Genomic DNA, 24,477 nt, shown 5'->3' with positions numbered 1-24,477 from the left:
AGAAGGTGACAAAAAGGTAATCACATGACCCTGAGATGCTGTAACGATCATAAGTATGAAGCAGTTGCCAAGCATCTGAATTTTGATCATATGATCATCGGGATGCTGTAACTGTGAAACATGAAAAGTGTCATAAGTCACTTTTTTCAGCACCTCTATCACTTTGGTCACTAAATGAACTGTTGTAAATCAAGGACTACCTGTACTGCCCTGGAACACATGTGGGCTGTGAAGTCAGTGAGTTGCAGTTCCAAAAATCTAGACATCTCTAGATTGGAGAAGGCTGGTCTATAGTAGTTGATTTGGATAAGCTTTCCTGTTGACCATTTTACACTGTTTCTTGCCCTTGAATATTTTTAAGATATGGCAATAGTAAATAATATTGCTTTATTACAGGAAATATTCAGCTGGAGAGAAAAGAAGATCATGCAGAAATAGATTCTTTATCAGATATTCTGACATCGCACCAAAGCAATGAGTCCGTTACTCCTGTAATAGTAAGTATATTTGCAGCTTAGAAAAACTTGGATGAATTATGATTGCCAAAGTCTTTCCTGTGCTTTGTTGCAAATGACAAATGAAAAAAAGAAAAGCAATTCTCCCAAATTTCCAGCCTCATCAGCCTGCTATTGAGAGAAGAACGACCATCACTATAAGGCTGCTAAGTTAGCAGTCAAGTTTAATTATCATCATCTTCATTTGACGACTTGCGGAATGGAGTCTGGGCAACTGAATGGAGCTAGCAGAGTGTTTTAATAGCCGGATGCCCTTCCTGTTGCCAATGCGGAGTTTTGTTCAACAGATATATTCTCAGTGTGCCCAGAGAGAGAAATATCTGCCTCTACCTAGGATTCAACTCACAGCCTCCTGATTGTGAGACAAGAGTTCCACTTCTAGGCCACTGCACCACTCCAGTCAAGTTTAATGATGTAGGAATAAAATAAGAGGAAAGAAGAAGAATTGTAATAGAAATATTGCACAGCAATAGACATAGACATAAATCTTGAGGTCCTCTGATATTGATAATGCATTCCAAAATTTCCCATTAAATCTAGGTACAGACTAACAAATATAAAATTTATCCAATCAGTTTCATTTATCTTAAAAGGAATTGTTCAAGAAATTCAGAATGAATATTAGCCCCACCATATGTTTAGTGAACGGTCAATTTACAAATACTTTTTTGGGACGGCCCAAATGGAAAAAAAGACCAAGGTATATAGCACTTGATGATCGGACAATTATTGATTGGACAATTATTTACCGTATTTTTTGGAGTATAAGACGCATCGGAGTGTAAGACGCAGCTTAGTTTTTGGGGAAGAAACTAGGGGAAAAAAATCTGCCTACCAGGTATTCATCTGGCTAGCGTCCTTAGTCTGGTCAGCTTCAGCACATTAGTTTGCTGGTTTTTATCCCCTGCTTGGGGATAAAAAACAGCTTCTAAAGCACAATTGATCTTTGGAGAGAGAAGCAATGAGAAAAGCAGTCAAACAATGGAGATCGCTTCACTCGCTAGCGCCTTGTTAGGACTGAAAAAAAGCTTCAAAAAAGCTACATTTGGAGTATAAGATGCACCCAAATTTTCAGCCTCTTTTAGGAGGGAAAAAGTGTGTCTTATAGTCTGAAAAATACGGTATTTCCCACTGAGCAGGAAAATAACAGGTTGATTATTCTGTTATCTGCTATAGAACTGGAAAAGAACACCTGCACTTTTTGGTTTTTAAGAACTATTTCTCCCCAGTTAAGATTTTTAAAAACTCCCTGGGTTAATGGCATTAAGAATATGAATGGTATTGATTATCCCCTTATCTAGAAGAAAATAACTATTCCAGCAGCAACTGTGGTCGATGGAGAGAAAGAGAGCCAGCAACTGGAAAACAAAGATGGCTTCCAAGGTCAGAGCAGTCTTCCTGTTCTTTCATGTGATTCTTACCTCACAAGACTTACATTCTTAATCACATTAAAGCCAAAGAGATTTGTTTTAAAATAATGGGAGGAAGCCTGTTGAGTCATGTTGGACATAAAAATAAATGCTTGTAAAATCTCTGGTTATTTTTACCCAGAAAGATGCAGCTGTGTCTTTTTTTTTACTCCTTAAAAGGCTCCAGCAGTAGATCTTTGGTTTCTCCATCATCTTCATTAAATACATTGGCTGCTCTTCCATCCGCACAGAAGTTGAAACCTTCTCGGCTACAAGCAAAGGATAAGGCTGAGTAAGTGTTCTAGCTGCACAAACTTCTTTGAAAAGAGATCTATGGAGAAATGTAACATTTGTAAATAACATATTTTTACCATAATACCGTGTTTATTTGAGACCATCTCTCTTTTTGGAAGTTCTCCAAATGTAGTAGATGGAATTGCATCTTAAATTAAGACTGTGCAATTCGTGGATTTAAGGGACTACATTTTCCACTAATTTCTACCAGAAGCATGACAGTGGTTAGGAAAGTTGTACTCCAGCATACTTAGGAGAGCCACATATTAACTGCTTTACAGATTGATCTTTACACTTGAACATGTTTCTCAATAGGTAGACACTGTGAATACTGGAGGATATCCGTAAACGTTTTCACTGCCCGTGACCGGAATGGTGCACTAGACGAGAAATGCTTAAACATGTCCATTGTATGTGTCCCAATATCCTAGAGTAGACTGTCCAGTGACACACAGAGGTCTTTAGAACAAGGAATGTTTTTTCCTACAGTTCCTCTCCCTGCCTTTTATGATCACTTGTCAATGGAACTGCTACAGTATAATATTTATGCATGTTAGTTGAGAGCTGGCTTGAATCCCTATTCAAATATACAGTATATAAATCCCCTATCAATCAGTCATTCTATCTCAAAGCTATACACTGCTTTGGATTTGAAGACATAAAAATGTCCCAAGTGCAGAGGGCTGTAAACACAACACCTTTCAGTTGCTCCTTAGACCAGTGGCTTTATGGTATTGCTCATCGGTGCTGTTTGCATTTCCACAGACTCCAAAGCAATTCACAGCCCTAGTAAATTTGTTTCTTCGTATCTGCTAATTAAATACTGACCTACAATAAAATATAGTACAAGATGTAGCTGATCATGTAGTAATTACAAGGAAGTTTTTCTATGTCAGGCAAATCCAAAATGGAAAGATGTTTTTGGACTCACTTGAAATTATTACAGTTAATCCTCAACTTATGACCAGTCACTTAGCAACTGTTCAAAGTTCTGATGGACCTACTTGCAGGATATGCAGGATATGACCCAAATTTGAAGTTCTGTTGGTCAGTGCCCCCTCCTGCAGTCACATGAACATGTTTTATGACAATTTTGTCATAAATCAGCATTTATTCTAGTTTTTTGGCAAAACTGCACCCATACTGAACTATTGGACTGCAGTATTTGCTTAAGGACTGCTGCAACAAAGGTAATGTCTTACAAAGGTTTACAACCCCTATAATTTTCCATTAAAACAGTGATAGGCAAATTCCATTAAGGTTTTAACTGGAGGAATTCCTATATTTCAGTGAGATCTGCCAATGTCACCCTTTTTGTACTGCTAAAATGTCTCAAATCAGAACGATACATTATTTGAAATAGTGTCAAATATTCTCTGCCACAGTACATTTCTAGAAAATGCGGTTGAATTTATTATTTTTTTAATGGATGCATTTTTAAATTGATAATATAAACTATTTTAACACTTTAAATTTGGGCTGATGTAGTCGTTGTAGAGTCTTGAGGCTAAAGAATTTCTTTTATTCTGTTATTTTTTCTGGCATGTAGTGAACCAGATGTGGAAGGAGAAGCTGATATCCACCTTAAGGAAACCCACCCTTTAGAGGTACAGTATGTTGTACCTAGCAACAGTGCCCTTTTCATCCTGGTGCTTTCCTGATGTGTTGGAAGTCAGCTCCTGTAATTTTCAATTAACCATTGTAGGAATTCACACCCAACACACACGAAGAGGTCACAATGTTGAGAAAGAGTGAATTTAGCATGGTTGCTTTGGGGAAAGAAATTTGCTTTCTTTGCTTTTTGTTTTTATTACTGATTTTAAATGATAATTATTTAATGGGAAAATAAAGTTGATTAAAACTTAGGCTTGGGCTTTGTAGGTTAACAGAAATGCTTGTCTTGTAAATCAACATTTATAGATACCTGAACCCCATTACTACCAGACTGAAGTGGCAAAAGGAATGGCAAGAACAAAGGTGGAAATTTGCAACAAATGAAGGATCACTGGTGAACTGGATGATAGTTTAGGTAGCTCCAGTAAAAGAGAAATATATTGTAGCTCCGCAATATATGAATTGTGGAATCCTTGTAATTCTCTGAGATTTGTTGTTTGCTTGCAGATGTTTCTACCTACCCAACTAGGTAACATCATCAGTGTGAGTGAATGTCAGGTTTGCCACCAATAAAAATATCCTCCCCAGCAGCCAACACCCAAATAAGCAGGGATTAACACAAGGCAAACAAGCAGAAAACAATTCCCTAATCAATAAACTATCAAGGAAAAAAAAACCAAAATTGGCAGGGCAAGCTATAGGATATAAGCCCAGCCCTCACTTGCACCGATGATGTTAACAAGTTGGGTAATTAAATGCCTGCAAGCAAACAAGCTCAGAGACACCAAGGATTCCACAGATTAGATAGTAAAATAAGGAGGAAATGATAGTGCCAATAAAAAGAAGCCACAGGGTGAGATCCTGGCAATTCATCGCTGTTGTTTTTTCCCTTTGCAAAAGTTGAACTGATTTTGCAAGAAACTGCTTTTGCTGCTAAGATATAAACAGTTTAATGGTATCTCCAGGGCCTGTTTTTTGTTTGTTTGTTTGTTTTGTTCCCTTCTTCCTAGCATTTTCCAACAAGTGCATGAACTGCTTATTTTTGTCCAAAACTTTTTGAAGCAAAATAAATATTTTGGAAATTGTAAACCCGTGGCTCTGTCTTTCTGTTCCAGGGTGATATCCTAGAGAAGAAAAAAAGAGCAAGAGGTTCAAGTAAGCAAATGGTGGAAGCAAAGTAAGAAACTGTTTTTAAAGTTCTTTTAAATGGACACACAGAAACATATGAAGTCACAGTAGCTTACATTAAGCCTAAGATTTCCATCACAGTATCAGAGGAAATAATGTATTTATAGTTTAGCGAGGGTGAACTTTCACTCCTGTTAAAAATACACAGAACTGATATGTAAGAGGCTTTTATTGTCATTAGTGTCACAAGAACACTTTAGTTGAGTCAGTATCATAATGCAGCTCTTGAATGATCAGATGGAAAGCTACTAGAAATCCTATCTTAAAACAGCAGTTCACATTTTACAGCCTCCAGACCTTTTCAAAATGGCCACTGGTATCTGACAAAGAGAGGAAGTATGAAATATATGGGTAGTAACTTATCAAATCTAATTTAGTTAAAGTTGTTTGTGCCAGTGTCACAGTTCCGAGCCTAGCTAGTAAGAAATGAGGCCACACCATTGGTAGAGCAATTCCCCTTTACTGGTCTCTCTACTTGGCATGCAGTGAAATGGGAATCTAGCCAGCATTACCGGCTTCCACCGGCCAGCTGATTATGAGAGCTCCCACCCTGATGGGTTGCTCCAGGCCTGCTCCAGCAAAGACTCTCCGGCCACTGCTGCTTCATTCTTCCGGGCCCCCTCCAAGTCTGTCTGCCCCCCCTCTGTGTGCCCATCACTCGACACCCAGTAGTGCACCCCAACTGACCTTCTTCCCCCTTCTCACTCTGGCAACTTTGAAGCAATGTGCAGGGCGTAGCCGTGATGTCGCCATCTCGGATGTTGACAGCCAGTCTATTGACTATATTATCATGGACCAGTCTACAGTCTATTCTTTAATAGACCTTCCACTGAATCATTCAACTTAAGTCTGAAAAAGGTTGAAGCACTCTTGTCATAGAGGCACAGTCAGTTTTTCTGTGCACTTCTGGGAGTGTTTTGTTTTTGAGAAAGCCAGATCCTCTATATCCATAGTGCCCTCTATATGGCTGTATGTATGTATGTATGTATGTATGTATGTATGTATGTATGTATATTCCATTAACTTTGAAATTGCATTGGAAAATAATCAGTGACTTATACAAGGCATTTATTTTTTTTAGGATGGATGAATATGAATTTCACTTTTCATCTGGTTCAAGCACACATGATATGGTAAGGATGTAATTAAACCATTATTTCAGTGGGGAGTGTTTACAGGCAAATTGATTGATGGATTGATGGCTTACATTCTATCAGGTTGCTGTGGACTCTTCAACAATCCCAGATAAAATTTCTTCAGAAGAATATCCAGAAACAATATTAGTTGTGTCCTTCATCTCCTCTATCCCCATATTTCTAGTCATTGTTAATGGTTTCAGTCATCTTAAATTCAGTACCTTTTTATTTATTTTCCCAGTGCGGCATAAATAATTCATTACCAGTAGTAAATTTGAGAAGAGTTCATAATCAAGTTCTATCATAACTTAGTAAATATCTCATTCTTTGCAGGATGAAGGTTCACCTAAGACTGTATCAAGAATCTACATAAATGCCTAATTTCATACCTATTTAACAATATATAGTAGTTAGGTTCAAAATGTTGTGATTTACCAGCTTTATTTCCACATCTTTGGAAAAAATTAATTAATTAATTAATTAATTAATTAATTAATTAATTGTGACAAGACATGAACTATATCTTGGTAAGAAGATCTTTGGAATTGTTGAGAACAAATCCCACCAACATATATGCAGAAGCAAGCATGATTTATTTGCTAATTTGTCTGGATTAAAACCAGGTTTAGCTAGTTGTTTGCAAAGATCAAAGGCTTAGTATTTAAGGAACAATATTATTCCTGTTCTGCCTTAAAATCATTGTCCCATTTTTCTATTTCCTTATTTTTTAAAATTCCTTTTCATTTGTTTTTCAGGTCTCTGAAATGAAGCAAAAAATATTTGTCCAGAAGAACACTTTGCACAAGTATGAGAACTTTTTGTCATGCTATTGGTATAGAATTATAACAAGCATTAGGTAGCCAATGTGAAAAGTCAAAGAAAAAGTATGATGCAGGTAGTCATTGTTTAAGGGACCACAATTGAGATTGTAACTCAGTTGTTCAGCAAAGCAATTGCTAAGTGAAACTGCAACTAAGCTTATGAATTTAATTCAGCTTTCTTTTGCTTTACAGACCTGCAAAGCTCATAAATAAGAGGATTGGCCATAGAGTTATTTTTTCATGAGTGTTATAACTCTGAATGGTTGAGGAAGGAAGGAAGCAGTAGTGGGAATCAAATTTTTTTACTGCCAGTTCTGTGGGTGTGGCTTGGTGGGTGTGGCATGGCTTGGTGGGCATGGCAGGGGAAGGATATTGTAAAGTCTCCATTCCCTCCCCACTCCAGGAGAAGGTTACTGCAAAATCCCCATTTCCTCCTGATCAGCTGGGACTTGGGAGGCAGAGAATAGATGGGAGTGGGGCCAGTCAGAGGTGGTATTTATTGGTTCTCCCAACTACTCAAAATTTCCACTACTGGTTTTCCAGAACTGGTCAGAACATGCTAAATACCACCTCTGGAAGGAAGGTAGGAAGATGGGAAGGGAAGGGAAGGGAAGGGAAGGGAAGGGAAGGGAAGGGAAGGGAAGGGAAGGGAAGGGAGGAAGGAAGGAAGGAAGGAAGGAAGGAAGGAAGGAAGGAAGGAAGGAAGGAAGGAAGGAAGGAAGGGATATCTGTTATGAAAACATTTTAATACATTTAGATAATTCTCCCTCCTGGAGTTTCATATGGTTCCCACCCTATTAGAATTTTAGAGGCCTCTTAAGAGTTACTGGGTTAGAATATCTGTGGAGATCTTGTCTTGGAGGTCTTTCTTACACACAGTGTTCTGGGAGAATAACCTTGGGACTCTAATTTTTTGAGCATTTGGGCTTTTGAGTTCTTCTTGGCTGCATTATGTTCAAGTAGGACATATTACCGGTAATTCCAACATAAACCACATTTAGCAGAAAGGTACAGGTGGAGAATATAATCAGAGGAGGTTAGAAAACACAGTCTTCATTTACTGACCTGTAGGATTTTGCAGAATAATGCTAAATGTTTTTTCTGCGGACGCTGTCTCCTTCATTCATAGTCTTATATTGCATGCAGGAGTTTGGAAGAAGGAAATGTGAAACTGAACAAGTTTGAGAGAAGTCTGGTAATGTCCAGTTTTCATATTTATTATAGCCTATATTACGGTTTATAGGCACTTCAGACACTCAAATATTTGTGATTTCAGGGTGTTGTGAGTTCATTTAGTAACTGCTAAATGCATTTTTCCTGAATTTTTAAGACATTCAATTAGTTCTGCCGCCCTAACATATTACCTGCTACTTGAGCAGTGCATGAAACGAGAGATCGATCATCTCTCACCATCTATGAACTTCCAATACTCTGTCTTTCATATGTCTGGGCCAGTTTAGGTGCTTTGTTTTGTTTTTAAAGAATAGCTACTATTTAACTGAAACTGGAATGAAACTAATCCTTTTGAAGGAGAGATGCCAGGGATGCACTTGGGAAGGAAAGTTTCAATCTCCCACAATCTAGTCCTCCTGATGAATTGGAAGTATACCTTTCCTCGTTTAGTGACCACAATCTGTTCCTTAAATCGGAAGTGAAAATGGTTGCTAAACAAACTGTGTGTGTGTGTGTGTGTGTGTGTGTGTGTGTGTGTGTGTGTGTGAGAGAGAGAGAGAGAGAGAGAGAGAGAGAGAGAGAGAGAGAGAGAGAGCACAAAGATCTCTGGGTGTTGCATTCAGCTAAAGTTCTCTTGTGCAACTATGCCTATGTTACTTTCACCCTGGCTTGCATTGTTGCCAAGCGCATGATATTTGATCATGAGTGCATTGGTAAAAAAATATATTTTTTAAAAAAAAATATTTTTTTTTTAAAAAATGCTTTTGTATTTGCAGTCACTAAACAAGGCAGGCATTAAAAAGGAATGGCTTTCAGAAGCTTTCAAAAGGAAAAACTTTCAGAATTCCAATATAGCAACTTTGGTAATCAATCCAAACAGATCTAGAGGATGCCAGAATGGGGAAGATTCTACTCTTCCTTTATCATTCTATATTACCTACCATATCTGTGCTAGCACATAGAATTACTCTAGAATAGATTTGAGAATAGACATGAAAACCATTCTATAATTCCTGCTCTGTCTCCCTCCCTTCCCTGAAATGACACTCAACTTTGAAGATTTCTGAAATCACAAAGAAACTTCCAGATTTGTTATCCAATCAAATTAAGGCTTGTAAACATTGAATTCTATCATAAAGAATGTGACAGCGCTTTCTTCACCAAGAGATAAAAAACTTCAATGTGTAGCCTTCTTCTCTGCCTGTCTTTTGTACTGCCTTGATCAGATCAGACCAACCTTGTACCTGCCAGAAAAATCATGTTGCAACACCCATTATCTCAAGATCCATAGGGTTAGAAAGATTTTTTCATTTCTTCTTTCTTGGAGGAAAAAAAATTCAAATAAAATAACACATATCAAAACTCTATTGTTATTAATCAGGTTTTTTTCCCCTTACTTTAATATTTTTTCATAATTCTTGTAGTCCAGAGGTGTCAAACTCAATTTCATTGAGGGCCACATCAGGGTTGTGTTTGACCTCGGAGGGCCAGGGGTGGGGGATGGCCGTGTGCTTGTGGCAATGATGGGTGTAGCCAGCTCGACATCACTCATGTCGGGGGCACCTGTGGTGGCAAGTGCTAAGGCAGGACTTCCCTGAGACCCTCCCTCACTCTTATTATAATCTCCTTTCCTTTCTTCCTTCCTTTTCTTCTTTTTCTTTCACTCTTCATTCTCCTTTCTTCTTCCTTCCCCTTTTTTTTATTTTTCCTTCCTTGCTCTCTTCCCATCTTTCCTTATTTTTCTTTGTCTTTCCTCTTTCCCTTTCTCCTTTCCTGTCCCTTCTTGCATGCTCAAATGCAAAAGGGAAAACATTTCTCCTTTTGTTTTTAGTTTGCTTTGCTAGCCCTCTGCCAGTGAAAACGGAGCCTGAGGGGGCACGCGTAGCCTCTCTGAGCTCCGTTTTCACTGCCAGAGGCACTGCGGGCCAGTCCTTTGCTGTTTCCTGGCCAGCCCCATGGGCCGGATCTAAGCACCCCGTGGGCCAGATCCGGCCTGCGGGCCTTGAGTTTGACACCCCTGTTTTAGTCAGTCTCCATGCCCCCAAAAACCTATGAGTTGTGATATCTCAATAGATTCCAAATTCTGAGAATTATGACCAGGATAATACCTGAGAGGTCCTGTGCCCAAGAAGACTGACGTAAGTCTGATGTAAGGAATTCAAGGAATGAAACAAGGAATGCAAAGATCCTTTAGTTCATTAAAGACTTGCCTCTCTCAGTGTTGTTTGGGATTTAGGCAAGGGCTTTTCATCTGAAGCTGTGATATGATTGAAGGTCCTGCTTCAAGGACTTCATTGACATCCTTGCTTTGCCCAATGATATCTGCTCATTGTCCCAAAGGTGCTTTTTCGAGAGGCAACTGGACTTTCTGATTTTTCTTTGAAGACGCTTTGCTTCTCATCCAAGAAGCTTCTTCCACTCTGACTGGATGGTGGGGAAGTAAAAACACCCCCTTCCAACCTCATTCCCCACCATCCAATCAGAGTTGAAAAGCTTCTTGGATGAGAAGCGAAACATCCTCAAAGAAAAACCAGAAAGTCCAGTTGCTTCTTTAAAAAAACACCTTTGGGACAACCATGACCTGGATGATTGAGAATCTCCATAGATTCTCTGCTGATTGTTGCCATTTTTAAGACCAGGGCAGGGTCTCCTATCTGCCTTAGGAGCGTTGTGTATGTTCTGTTGTTTTGATGCCTTGAACATTCAGTTTCTGCCCAATATTGAAAAAGGGTTTCCTAAACATTTTAGACATTTTAGTTTTCCCCCTAGTGGAGAAATGTGATTCCAAAACAAAATAGGTACACTTGACCCTTAAGGTTAGCTCAGTAATGTTGATTTTTAAAGTGAGCCATTTAGATGCTTCTGGAATGAAACTTTGTAATGGCAGTTACCTTTCAGGTGGCACTGACTGTTGCTTGCATGTTTTCCCAGCCTGCTAACTACAAGACTCATCTCTTTTCTGAAAGTAACTCAGATTCTCTGAGCAATGGTATGAGTGAAAAAAGCTGGATTCGTAACTCGCAGAGCAACACATTGCCCAAAGTGGCAGATTACACTCGAAAAAAAACAAAAGTCAAAAGCAAGCTAAAAGGTAAAAACAATGATTGGAAACTAGTTATTGGTTTAAAATGTTGCTAGAAGTAATTAGCTCAGTGCAACTTGTTTCCAAGTAACTGTAGATAAAATTAAACTAGAATTTCTGAAGGAAACATTAGGGGTCATCATTCTTTTTAGCCCAGACTTAGACTTGCAGCATTATTACAAGTGTGTGTGTGTGTGTGTGTGTGTGTGTGCAGGTGTGCCGGTTTATAGACTTGGCAGTGTTCAGTATCATATTAATGATTTCTAAGTTTGCATATTGCATATTACTTCCAACTTATTGGAAGTAGGAGGTGGTATATCTGTATTATCTCTGCTCATAATTGCAAACTTTCATTTATCTTTCCTCTCACAGTATTGCCCTTGTCTTCTCCAAGCAGTGACAGTGATTATGGTGCAAAGAAAGTAAGGAAAACTGGAATTGTGATATTTTTCCTTTCCTTTCCTTCTTTCCTTTCCTTTCCTTTCCTTTCCTTTCCTTTCCTTTCCTTTCCTTTCCTTTCCTCTCCTCTCCTCTCCTCTCCTCTCCTCTCCTCTCCTCTCCTCTCCTCTCCTCACCTCCCCTCCCCTTCCCTTCCCTTCCCTTCCCTTCCCTTCCCTTCCCTTCTTTTGATGAATATGACTGCCAGATGTATAGAATATGTAGAATTCTAGCTGGCCTAATATCTTTGCTCTTTTTTTTTTTTTTACATTGCCCTGTCCTTACACTCTCCTTGTGTGATGTTAGAATTTCTATGAATATAAAGAAAGGATCGACAACTGCATTATTGTGGATATCTTCCAATTTTTTTAAAAAATGAACTACTTTAAGATTCACATGATGCTTTGGTTAAGTAAGAAGAGCCAAGTATAAGGAAACTGTTTTGGTGCCTTATTTCTTCTATTGAATTAATATTCCAGTAGGCTGTCATTTGCTTCAAGAATGTAGCTATATTGCCAATAACACTAGACTTTTTAATATATATACATAGGACGGAATGGAGAAAACAGAGATAATTGATCTAGTAGTAATGTCACTATTATAAAGATACTTTATCTTTTTGGCAATCTTGGCCTGTAACAAAGGTTGGAAATAGAACAGGAAATGTAACACATAATTTCTGATATAATAGTCCTTTAAATTTGTAATAATTTATACCAGTCCCAACCTCCAACCTTGATTTGTGAAGCCAGAGGCAAAAATGCCTGTCAAGGAAGAGTCCCTGTTCAGTCTTGGGATCCTTTCGCTTATGTATACATCTGGAATCAAACAAGCTATGAATGACATACAGCCATTCTAGTAGATTTTTTCAAGAGGCATCTTTATTCAATTCTACAAGTTCTTTTATTTTTTAAAGGTTTTTTATGTCAATATTGTTTTTTTCTCGTAGATTTTACATTATCTACAATCTCTTGATTGTAGAACTTTGTAGTGTTTCTACATTTGGATTATTTGATGCTCTTAACCTCCAATCTTCATTCCAGACAATATTAAAAACAAACAAATGTAGTAATTCATTCATCTTCACTTCAATTTTATTCTTCAGCATATTCAGGCAAAGCCAAGACTTTAAATCTTATCAGTGGTTTTTACCAGATTTTGTTATAAACAAAGGGGGTTAGATTTCATGTTCCTCAGTACTCCTAGCAACAACAAATTTAGCTAACATGTACTTTCATCTTAGTAGTAGTATGATCTACGCATGATATTAAGAGTCATTAAATGAAATATTATTAAAATTCTACTGCAGAATAAAATAACTAGAATTTTTTTCAGGTTGTTGAACTTTTTGATCAGTGCAGGTAGTCTTCAGATTAAAACAACAAATGGGATTGGGAACTGTTGCTAAACAACACAATTGTAATGTCACATTGTGACCACATCACTTAATGATGGCAATTCCGGCAGAGTCCTAATTGCCATCATTTAATCAAAAACCTCACTCAATTGTGAGTTCCAGCATCTTGCTAGCTGCCCTATTGATTTTGCTTGTGGGAAATTGGCAGGGAATATAGGAAATCATGGTTATTTGTGACTTGCTGCAGTGTCGTAATCGCACATTGGGTGCCACATGTCCAGCTTATGATTAAGTGACTGCAGGGAATGTTCCAATGGCTGGAACGCTGAGGACCATTGTAAGTTCCCCTTGTTTAGCACCATTATGACTTTGAACAGTTGAATTAATGGTTGTAACCCAAGTACTACTGTATATAGCTGCAGTAAGTGAAACAACTTGTATGCTAGGCGTATGCTATGTCTGTTGCTAGGTGTTTGATTTGATGCTTTCAGTTTCTTCTCTAGGTGGAAAATTCAACAGTATCTAGGGACAAGATACAGAGAAGAACAAAGCCAGTATCAGAGATGCATCACCGTACAACCCATTGTCCAGTTCTTGTTTGTTCAACTCCTAATTCACATATTAGACAAAGTATGTGCCTCCGTCCAATGTCGTTTGAGTTATGTTTGAATCTAAAACTTTATCTCATATTCTAGTGGTGTGGGCATATTCATATTGTAACTGGCAATTCAGAACTCTGCTCCTTTCACTATTGTCTCAGACTGTGTGAACTTGTAATTTTATTATTTTAGAAACCTGTGTTACGTAACAGGATTTGGAATGCTCTCCATTATCTCTTTGTGAAGAGATGGAGCAACTTTTGTAGCAGACCATTGCCATCTTGTGGGCTGCCAGGAGTATGTCATTTTCTTTTAAAGTTTTAAATTGTCCCACAATCTGAGCTGTCTGAAACCTCTTCAATTTTGAATGTCTGTATTGTAACATTTAAAATTGAAAGGAGTGTTTACATTTTTAAAAAATAAAGCTTGATTTTGTTTGTCACTTGTGGGAATGATATGTCTCTAAAGGAAATCGTCATCCTCTAGTCATAATCCTACATACTCTGTGGCCCACATTATAGAAATTATTTAAACCATTATATATTAACCCTTTAATCATCAGAACTACAGCCCAGGTTGTGAGGATTTTTTTTTACACGTTAAAGAAATGAGGTGACCCTTGAATGATAGGTGGTGGTAGCAGGAATGACCAAGCCACTACCCCAAAATAGGAGGAAGAGCCAAGGTATGAAGATGTAGAAGGCTTCTGGAAGATGAAGTTTGAGAACTCTAGATTTCCACCTTATGGACTCAGGCATTCAGTACAGCTAGTCCTTGACTTACAACAGTTCATTTAGTGATAATTTAAAATTACAACAGCACTGAAACAAATGACCTATGTTTTCACACTTACAACCTTTTTTCACACTTACGACCCTTGCAGCATCCCCATAGTCACATGATCAAAATTTGGATGCTTGGCAACTAACTCATATTTATAACATTTTCAGTATCCCGGGACCATATCATAACCTTTTGTAAACTTCTGACAAGCAAAGTCAATGGGAAAACCCAATTCACTTAACTGTATTATTAACTTAACAGCTGCAGTGATTCACTTAACAACCATGTCAAGAAAGGTTGTAAAATGGGGCAAAACTCACTTAGCAACATAAATTTTGGGCTCAATTATGGTCATAAGTCAAGGACTACTTGTATAGTTTTCCATATGTAACTACATTTCTGGTTCAGGATGCAACTAGGGCTGTCTTCTCGGCGTGATGCTCTTTTTGGGAGATAGAATGAATAGCTGCCTCGTTGTTCGTGATTCCCTAGCTCAGTGGCCCCCAAGCTTTTGGGCACCAAGGACTGGGTCTGTGGAGGGTGTTTTTTTTTTTGTGTGTGTGTGTGTGGACTGAGAGGGGGGCATGGTTTTGCACACTGCCTGGATCCCATGCATGTACACATGCCCATCCCCTGCCCTAGCCAATAGGAGGGACTTGATCCTTGGACCTTCAGTTCTCTATATAATAAAAAGGTCTGAATTATTTCTCCAAAAGATTAAAATGCAAGATCATGAAATACTGCATTTTGGGATGGGATGTTGGAGGAATTTATTAGATAAAATCTGTACAGTGGTAGCTATAAGTGAAAAACGGGATGTTTGCTGTTATCCATCTATGGAGTTTGGCACCAGCAGTTACCTGTTGCACTACCAAGTGCTAACACTGCAAGAAAATCTGACTTTGGGGAGCTGTTCAATTTCCCACAAGGCTCTTAATGCCACACTCCAAATAATGATACTGAACAAGGTGTACCCAGCACCCACCCACCCCCAACCCATGACGTGGAAAATGGTTATTTTCATCTTCCTCAAAGTTGAATTTAGATTAAGGACTAATATTTAACGGATCGATGTAGAACATTAAAAGCTAAATTTAGATTAAATTTGGTAAGAGATGCATACTTGGGGACCCCCATTGTATGCATTGTAAACCGGTTCCAAGCCATTCAGAATGTTGTCTAATCCTTAGTTTGTCTCATGCTTTTCATCTAGGAATAGATTTCCCCCCCCCCCCCCCGATCATTAGGAAAATATCTCTTGACAAACAAAAAATAAAATGTGGATGTAAGATGAAGTTGAATTTTCCTTCGAGGTCTTTAGTATGATTGTTTCAGGTGTATGCATTATGATTGTTAGTATTGCTTTTACACACATATTTTAATCATTAGTTGCAGAAAAATAAGATGTAAAATGATAAAGGCAGGATACAAATAAATAATTATTTTAAAATAGTCCCAAAGGTGCTTTTTCAAGAGGCAAATGGACTTTTTGTTTTTCAGCTCAGAGCTGAAGAAGTTTCTTGAATAAGAAATGAAACATCTTCAAAGAAAAACAAGAAAGTCCAGTTGCTTTTTGAAAAAGCATCTTTGGGATAACCATGACCTGGATGACTGATAATCTCCATAGACTCCATTTTAAAGTACTATTATTATCTTTCTTTTTTCTTTTTTTTAGATGGCTTAGAAATGATGGATGCCACTTTCCTGTTAAGCAGCAGTTCTTCACCCTATCCATCAGATGCTACAACAAGCAAGGTATAAATTTTGGAAACACATGTATACATGTGTACCAGATGGAATGCATGAAATATAAACTGCATTTTGTTTATTTGTATTTATGTAACAATAAAACACCAGATTATTCCCATTGCATTGATCCATTATAATATTAGAATCTGTTTGAAAAGTATTGCAATTCAGATATTTTTCTTCTGTTTTTTTAATGCTTTCTAGAAATATGAAGCTGCAGCTAGTACTTTACTCCTGGAAGATAAAATCTCCAACTCTAAGAGGAAATTTTCAGGTAAAATAAGTGCTAGTAAAGGAAAATTGGATAAAGCTGAAAGAAAAATAGCAATCTTGACACCAATTTTTTTAGTTTTTAAGGAGAAGGATGGTATCAATCTTCTCTGCTTTCTCTCCTTCTGTACTTTTGTGGCCTGGACAGTTTAATTATCCATATTTGAAAAGGCAAGCTGTATGGGTCCAAATGATGCGAACAAAGCTTGGTTTGAATTGCAAGTCCCATCAAAATTTCAGTGACACTTAAAACGGTAAAAGTCTAAACTGGTGAAACTTCCCACTAACTGCTGAATATGGATTTCTTTTCCTAGAATGGTCAGCTGATTTCAATAGGAAGCGCTCAAAACACACCGAAAGGCTGCCTAGAAATGAATTCAGCTTAACCTTTGAACCAAGGAAACTGTTTTCCTCCATAGAAATGGCAGATGAAACAGTGAAAGGTAATCACACTAGAACTCTAGTAACAACATTGCATAAAAATTGGAGCAAAAATGTATGATCTGAATCGAATCGCCTTCAGATAATGAAGTTGATGGATGAGGTTATCCATTCAGCTGTGACCGACTCTTGGCGATTCTGTGGGCCAGGTCTCTCCACATCTTCCAATCTTTTACTACTACTTAGAGCAGAGGTCTTCGAACTTGGCTGCTTTAAGACTTGTGGACTTCCACAAGTCTTAAAAGTGGCCAAGTTCGAAGACCTCTGACTTAGAGTTTTGCTATGCTCTGGCTGGCATCGGCTTTGATGGTCTGCTTTCAGAATGGATACGATAATGAATAATACATTCCCTTTTCACTTGTGTCTTCTCAAAAGCAAAGGCCTGTTTTGAGGGCATTCTGGGGATAATTTTTGTTTCAATTTTTTAGCAGCTCTAATTTTTGCTAACACTCTTTAATATAGTCTGAATTTGGATTTCATCTGTCCTGTCATTGTTGATCTCCTTGAGCATTCCTGAAAAGATAGCTTAAGAGAAAAACACTTGGTTCATATTTTTTATAATTGATAGCAATAGCACTTAAACTTATATTCACAGTGCTTTATATCCCTCCCTAAGCCGTTTACAGAGTCAGCATATTGCCCCCAACAATCTGGGTCCTCATTTTACCAACCTCAGAAGGACGGAAGGATGAGTCATCCTTGAGCAGGTGAAACTTGAACTGCCGGCAGCCGGCAGTCAACAGAATTAGCCTGCAGTACTGCATTGTAACCACTGCGCCACCTCGCCAACTTATTTTTTTATAAAGCTTGTGTATGATTTTAAGAGTTAGAACCATGGAAGTTCAACTTTTTCCCTGTGTTCCAATCTTCGTAAATATCTCCAGTTTATTAACCTATTACACCACCCCAAAATCAAAGCATTTTAGGAGGTAAGACTGCATCCCAGGGGTGAAATTCAGCAGGTTCTGGAAAACTGGTAGCAGAAATTTTGAGTAGTTTGGAGAACCAGCAAATACCACCTCTGGCTGGCCCCAGAGTAGGGTGGGAATGGGGATTTTGCACTATCCTTCCCCAGGAGTGGGGAGGGAATGGGGATTTTGCACTATCCTTCCCCAGGAATAGGGTGGGAATGGAGATTTTGCAGTATCCTTCCACTGCCACGCCCACCAAGCTATGCCCAGAGAAGTCGTAGTAAAAAAATTTGAATTTCACCACTGCTGCATCCTATTAAATTTCCTTCTGTTAACATTTATATAGCTATTTCACTTCTCTGCACAGTTTGTAAGCTGTTACAATTTAATCGAAACATTAAAACAAATTAAAATACCATGAATGAACAGATTATAAACTGTAATTCCCAAATAATGATTTAAAGAAAACTTTATGTAAAAGGCCTTTATGAGTAAGATCTCCAAAATGCTAAAATAAGCATCAAGATGAATTACTGCACAGCTACTGTAAATAAGGGGAGGAGGAAGCAGCAAATTTTACAACAAAAATTTAAACTTTTGGTAAGTGCGGATGAGAGAAATTGTGTTTCAGATAATTGGCAGTATTTATTGGTACAGGTTTTCCATCTTGTACACCATGTCTACAAAGGTAAAAGAGTTTTCCTATTTGTTCAGTTAAACACAGCTTTGTATTTTCCTGATTATCCTCCAGCTGGTTATTGTTATAAATGCCTTGCTAGGGAAGCTGTGCTTCTTTATTTGCAGGCCAACCTTTAAATGAACTTGAGAATGAAATATTTGCCCCTAAAATACTTGAAGAAGAATTTGGTGACTCGGATGTTATTGCCGCTTTTGACAATTTTACAAGCGAGTTGAAGAAAACATTTTGGGTAATTATTTTTCCCTACAATTGACCAACAGTCATTTTTATACTTGCGAATAACTTCTAGATAGGCTCACAAATATGTAAACTATTTTTTTTCCCTATTGCAAATTCCCTTATGTGCAACCAGTTGTCTCTCCTTCTCTTTTCCTGTCTTCCTGTGATGACCCGGGGCAAGGAATGGAGGCAAACCAGTCAACTGATAGTTCAAACCACCCCTTTATTGTGTCAACTTCCCCCCAAACACTTCCATGTTTATGGCAAGTCCCAGAGCACAGTGCTCTCTCTGTCTCTTTCTCTCATACATACACACCTTCAGGAGCCTCTGGCTGTAAGTAGTCCAATACAATGCTGTGAGCACAATGGCTGCACAGCAAGAAATCCAGTGGGGCAGGGGAATAAGTCAATGAGTCCAGGAAGCAAAGAAGCAAGGCAATTTGTTGAGGAAGCAAGGAATAAATCAAGAAGTCCAGGAAACTCCAAACGTCACAAAAATTCCACGAATTCAGCATTTGTTCCTGACAAATGCCCCTCCCCACAGCATCTCCTTAAGTCTCAGTCCCCAGGTGTGCCTTGTGAAGAGGGGCGGGGCGCTCTCCTCCCGAGTCATCTGGTTGGCCTGTACTATTTCCACCTCTCCACCCCATGCTCAGGGATCAGGAGGGGGCGGGCCTTGCTCATCACCTAAGCTCCGTCACTCTTCATTTCCACTGCCTGCCTTCTCTTGGTCATCCTGTCCCTGTTCCTCCCTGCTAACAAGCCATCCCAATCCTGAGGGGCCTTGGGCTGCCTCGCCCTGCTCCCCCCCACATTCCAACGAAGCTGCCCCCTTAGTCTCTGTAGGCCACAGCTCCTGCTCATCCTCCTCTGCAGATTCAGGCTCCAACAGGTTCATGACACTTTTTTATACTGTGTGATCCTTACAGACCGTTTAGATTAGGGTTATTCTTCTTACTACAAATAATTTGTGATTCTAATCTCCCAGTACTGTGACTTAGTTTAGATACAAGAGGATGGAGATTTATACACACAGAGTCATGAAGGCACCTGAACAGAATATAGCAGCCTTGTTGCATCGAATCCATCAGAGGCGGTAAGTGGTACCCATCTTGTGTAGTATAAGCACAGTAATCTCTTTTCCTAGTAGTAGTTCAAAGAGACGGGACGGCTTATGCATTTGCCAAGATAGCTCATGGTTCGTAAGATGAAGCTAAGATGTTCACCTAGGAAAAACATACTCATTTTTTTCGGCTAAGGAATATTTAATTAAAGTAATGGGCAAAAACAACATAATGTATACACTGCTTGATTTTCATATTTCAGCCCATGACGCTTCTTGCTCTATGTGCCTTGCATTGGAAGCACTTCCATAAACAATTCATTAAACAAATTAGGATGGCATGTTAGACATTGGTTAGGCTTATTTGTGTCTTGCTATTGCTTTGTGTGAACTGAGCATCACTGTAGAATGTGTACAATGATAGTCTTAGATTGTATGTCGTAAAGAAATATAATAATAAATACAAGCAATGGTTGAGGGAAATCTGTGCACGGTGGTTAGTTTTAACAAGGCTTCCACAATAAAAAGTTTTGAAGGAAACCAAATGTCCCAAAAATACGATTCACAAACAGTTTACAGGGAGTCCTCAACTTAGGATCACAATTGAGCCCCAAATTTTTGTTGCTAAGTGAATCATTTGTTCAGTGAATTTTGCTCCATTTTACAACCTTTCCTGGTTAAGTGAATCACTGCAGTTGTTCAATTAGTGACATGGTTGTTAAGTGGATCTGGTTTTCCCATTGACTTTGCTTGTCAGATATTCGCAAAAGGTGATCTCATTGACCCCGGGACACAGCAACTATCATAAATCTGAGACAATTGCCAAGGCTCTGAATTTTGATCACGTTACCGTGGGGCTGCTTGCAAAGGTCATAAGTGTGAAAAACTGTCATAACTCAAGGTTTTCAGTGTCATTGTAAATGGTCACTAAATGAACTGTTGCAAATTGAGGACTACCTGTATTAGATGTTATTCAAGCCCAGATTGGTTACTCATCAGTTGATTTCCAAATCAAGCATGCAAACCTATTAAGACACTTGACAGAAACTGATGAAGTGGATAAAGGCATTTTATATTTTGCACTAGTATAAAGCAATATCAAGATTCTTTTTTCCTGATGAAATAAGTATTTTTGATATATCTGCTGCAGACTGCATGAATTGGAAAGCTTCCACAAGAGTGTCGTTAAAGAACTTGCCAATCTTGAGAACAGAACAGAGTTTCTCTCAAGCCTTGAAAAGGATACCGTGGTATGTCTGATTATTCTTTCTCCATTATTGGTTAATTGATTTAATGTTTTGTCATCTGACTCACATTAAGAAAATTTGTTACAGGAATTTTGGACAAAAGAATCCAATAAACTGAACAGTAAACTGAATGCATTTTGCATTCATCAGATTCAGAGGTATTTAATTTTCTCCTGTCTGTCCAAAAAGCACCATTGAACACTTCCTTTGCACAACTTTTTTCTGGGATGTGGGTTCAAACATCTCTATCTCACCATTGCTAGACTATTTTTACACTATAAATTGAAAGTAACAAACATCAGGAAATGGATGGTACTTTCTTCTCCTGTGCTATTTGCAGTTTCAGTAAGGTGATGGGTTTTTTTTTAAAGGTATATAGCAGTCTTAACAATAGATTTATATATCACTCTATAGTGCTTTACAGCCCTCTCTGGATGATTTACAATGTCAGCATATTGCTCTCAATAATCTGGGTCCTTATTTTACCGACCTCAGAAGGATGAACGCCTGAGTCAAGGATCAAACTCCTGGCGGTGGGCAAAGTTAGCCTGCAATACTGTATTCTAACCATTGCGCCACCATGGCTCATTCACATATACAGTATAATTTCAGTTATGCATAATCTATCGTGTTGTATCCTGAATTGCAAATCCTATATTGGGCAGAGACCTCCAATTCTATTACCTCTGATATTTTACCTGACACATTCATTTCTTGCTTTTTGTACTAGAGGTGAAAGATCCTGTCCTATATTGCATAAATAACAATACAATTTAGATTGCAGTCTTTTGTTTTGGGGAAAAAAAACAGCCACAGTCCTGGTCTGTTGTATGAATGAAGTGAGAACTAGATAGATAAACTTCATTTCTAAGCACTTTGCACATCTCAATCGCTTTCTGTTTCCACTTTAAACATCTCAATCGCTTTCTGTTTCCACTTTGCACATCTCAATAGCTTCTGCTTTGCCTTTTATTGCAGGATGGAGTCCATGGATATACTGCAGGAAGACACAAGGGGTCTTGATGGAACCATTCACGATGAAAATGTATGTGTTATATATTTATTTATTTTATTTATTTTATTTATTTATTAAATTTTTATACCGCCCCCTCTCCCGAAGGACTCGGGGCGGTGAACAGCCAAAATTAAAAACCCACAATACAAATATTAAAATACATTAAAACAAAATTAAATTATCTTAGGCTTCTCCAATTTAAAACCCCGTTACCCATAAAATTCACCAATTAAAAAAAATTTTTTTTTTAACCCAGCCCGGCTTGCTGAAATAAAAAAGTCTTCAGGGCCCGGCGGAAGGTCCGGAGGTCCGAGATTAGTCGTATCCCCGGGGGCAGCTCATTCCAGAGGGCGGGTGCCCCCACAGAGAAGGCTCTTCCCCGGGGGGTCGCCAGCCGACATTGCCTGACAGACGGCACCCCGAGGAGACCCTCTCTGTGGGAGCGTGTTGGCCGGTGGGAGGTTATCGGAGGCAGAAGGTGGTCTCGTAAATAACTGGGTCCTAAGCCATGGAGCGCTTTGAAGATGAGAACCAACACCTTGAAGCGCACTCGGAAGACCACTGGAAGCCAATGCAGCTCGCGCAGGAGAGGTGTCACGTGGGAGCGCCATGCCGCCCCCATAAGTACCCGCGCGGCCGCATTCTGCACCAGTTGGAGCCTCCGAGTGCTCCTCAAGGGGAGCCCCATGTAGAGAGCATTACAGTAGTCAAGGCAGGAAGTAACGAGGGCATGAGTGACCGTGCATAGGGAGTCCCGATCCAGAAAGGGGCGCAACTGGCGTATCAGGCGAACCTGATAGAAAGCCCCCCTGGCCACGGCCGTCAAATGCTCTTCTAAAGACAGCCGTGCGTCCAGGAGGACACCCAAGTTACGCGCCCTCTCCGTGGGGGCCAATGTCTCGCCCCCAATAGTCAGCGATGGCACCAGCTGACTATATCGGGACGTCGGCAGCCACAGCCACTCAGTCTTGGAGGGATTGAGTCGGAGCCTGTTCCTCCCCATCCAGACCCGCACCGCCTCCAGGCACCGGGACATCACTTCAAGGGCATCGTTGGGGTGGTCTGGGGTGGAGATGTACAGCTGGGTGTCATCAGCGTACAGATGGCACTGCACCCCAAAACCACGGATGATCTCGCCCAGCGGCTTCACATAAATGTTGAACAGGAGAGGCGAGAGGACCAACCCTTGTGGCACCCCACAAACCAAGTGCCTTGAGGTCGACCTCTGCCCTCCAGCCAACACAGACTGCGACCTGTCGGAGAGATAGGAGGAGAACCACCGTAAAACAGTGCCTCCCACTCCCAACCCCTCCAACCGGCGCAGCATGATACCATGGTCGATGGTATCAAAAGCCGCTGAGAGGTCTAATAGGACCAGAACAGAGGAGCAACCTCTGTCCCGAGCCCTCCAGAGATCATCAACCAACGCGACCAATGCCGTTTCCGTGCTGTACCCGGGCCTGAAGCCGGACTGGAACGGATCTAGATAGACGGTTTCCTCCAGATACTGCGGGAGCTGTCGCGCAACCACACTCTCAACAACCTTCGCCAGGAAGCGAAGGTTGGAAACTGGACGATAGTTTGCTAAAACAGCTGGGTCCAGAGAGGGCTTCTTGAGGAGGGGCCTCACCACCGCCTCTTTCAAGGCGGGAGGCAAGAACCCCTCACTCAAGGAAGCATTTATAATCCTCTGGAGCCAGCCTCGTGTAACCTCCCGGGTAGCCAGCACCAACCAGGAGGGACACGGGTCCAATAAACATGTGGTTGCATTCAACCTCCCCAGCATCCTGTCCACGTCCTCGGGAGTCACAGGGTCAAACTCATCCCAGATAACCGTCTCAAGACAGACCTCGGACAACCCGCCTGTACCTACCCAGTCGGAGTCCAAGCCTTCCCGAATTTGAGCGACTTTATCGTGCAGATAATGCGCAAAATCCTCAGCACGACCTTGCAAGGGGTCTTCCCACGCTCCCAGATGGAGAAGGGAGTGAGTCACCCTAAACAAGGCAGCTGGGCGATTTCCTGCCGACGCGATAAGAGCGGAAAAGTAATTACACTTCGCCGCCTTTATCGCCACTAAGTAGGTCTTGATATAAGACCTCACTAGTGTACGGTCAGATTCGGAGCGACTGGCCCTCCAACTACTCTCTAGGCGTCTTTTCCGGCGTTTCATCCCCCTCAGCTCCTCGGAGAACCAAGGAGCTGGGCAGATTTGGCGCCGGGTCAGAGGCCGCAAAGGCACGACCCGATCTAAAGCACCAGCGGCCGCCCTATCCCAGCCGGCCACCAGGTCCTCAGTCGAGTCGCGTGCCAGAGTCTCAGGAAATGGCCCAAGCTCCATTCGGAACCTATCAGGATCCATCAGGCGCCTGGGGCGGAACCACCTAATTGGTTCCGCCTCCCTGCGGTGGGGCATAGCGGTCAGGAAGTCAAGTCTAAGGAGAGAATGGTCT

General features: G+C 40.0%; 1 protein-coding gene across 1 annotated transcript in view; it reads left to right on the top strand.

Moving 5' to 3' along the window:
* The window catches only part of SYCP2L (synaptonemal complex protein 2 like), a 44,337-nt gene that overhangs the window by 18,994 nt on the left and 866 nt on the right, over positions 1 to 24,477 (top strand). The window contains exons 18-36 of the mRNA XM_070940996.1: positions 397 to 497; positions 1,817 to 1,898; positions 2,105 to 2,216; positions 3,768 to 3,825; positions 4,948 to 5,009; positions 6,102 to 6,153; positions 6,912 to 6,961; positions 8,124 to 8,172; positions 11,082 to 11,241; positions 11,605 to 11,654; positions 13,531 to 13,657; positions 16,085 to 16,164; positions 16,363 to 16,432; positions 16,743 to 16,871; positions 18,585 to 18,709; positions 19,701 to 19,795; positions 20,913 to 21,012; positions 21,097 to 21,167; positions 21,988 to 22,054. Of these exons, the coding sequence (XP_070797097.1) occupies positions 397 to 497; positions 1,817 to 1,898; positions 2,105 to 2,216; positions 3,768 to 3,825; positions 4,948 to 5,009; positions 6,102 to 6,153; positions 6,912 to 6,961; positions 8,124 to 8,172; positions 11,082 to 11,241; positions 11,605 to 11,654; positions 13,531 to 13,657; positions 16,085 to 16,164; positions 16,363 to 16,432; positions 16,743 to 16,871; positions 18,585 to 18,709; positions 19,701 to 19,795; positions 20,913 to 21,012; positions 21,097 to 21,167; positions 21,988 to 22,054 (1,640 nt within the window). The remainder of the gene's footprint in view (positions 1 to 396; positions 498 to 1,816; positions 1,899 to 2,104; positions 2,217 to 3,767; positions 3,826 to 4,947; positions 5,010 to 6,101; positions 6,154 to 6,911; positions 6,962 to 8,123; positions 8,173 to 11,081; positions 11,242 to 11,604; positions 11,655 to 13,530; positions 13,658 to 16,084; positions 16,165 to 16,362; positions 16,433 to 16,742; positions 16,872 to 18,584; positions 18,710 to 19,700; positions 19,796 to 20,912; positions 21,013 to 21,096; positions 21,168 to 21,987; positions 22,055 to 24,477) is intronic.

This window comes from Pituophis catenifer, unplaced genomic scaffold, assembly GCF_029215685.1.
Source record: "Pituophis catenifer annectens isolate HBS135680 unplaced genomic scaffold, rPitCat1.0.hap2 SCAF_3, whole genome shotgun sequence".
NCBI lineage: Eukaryota > Metazoa > Chordata > Lepidosauria > Squamata > Colubridae > Pituophis > Pituophis catenifer.
This window is presented reverse-complemented; position numbering and strand designations above follow the sequence as displayed.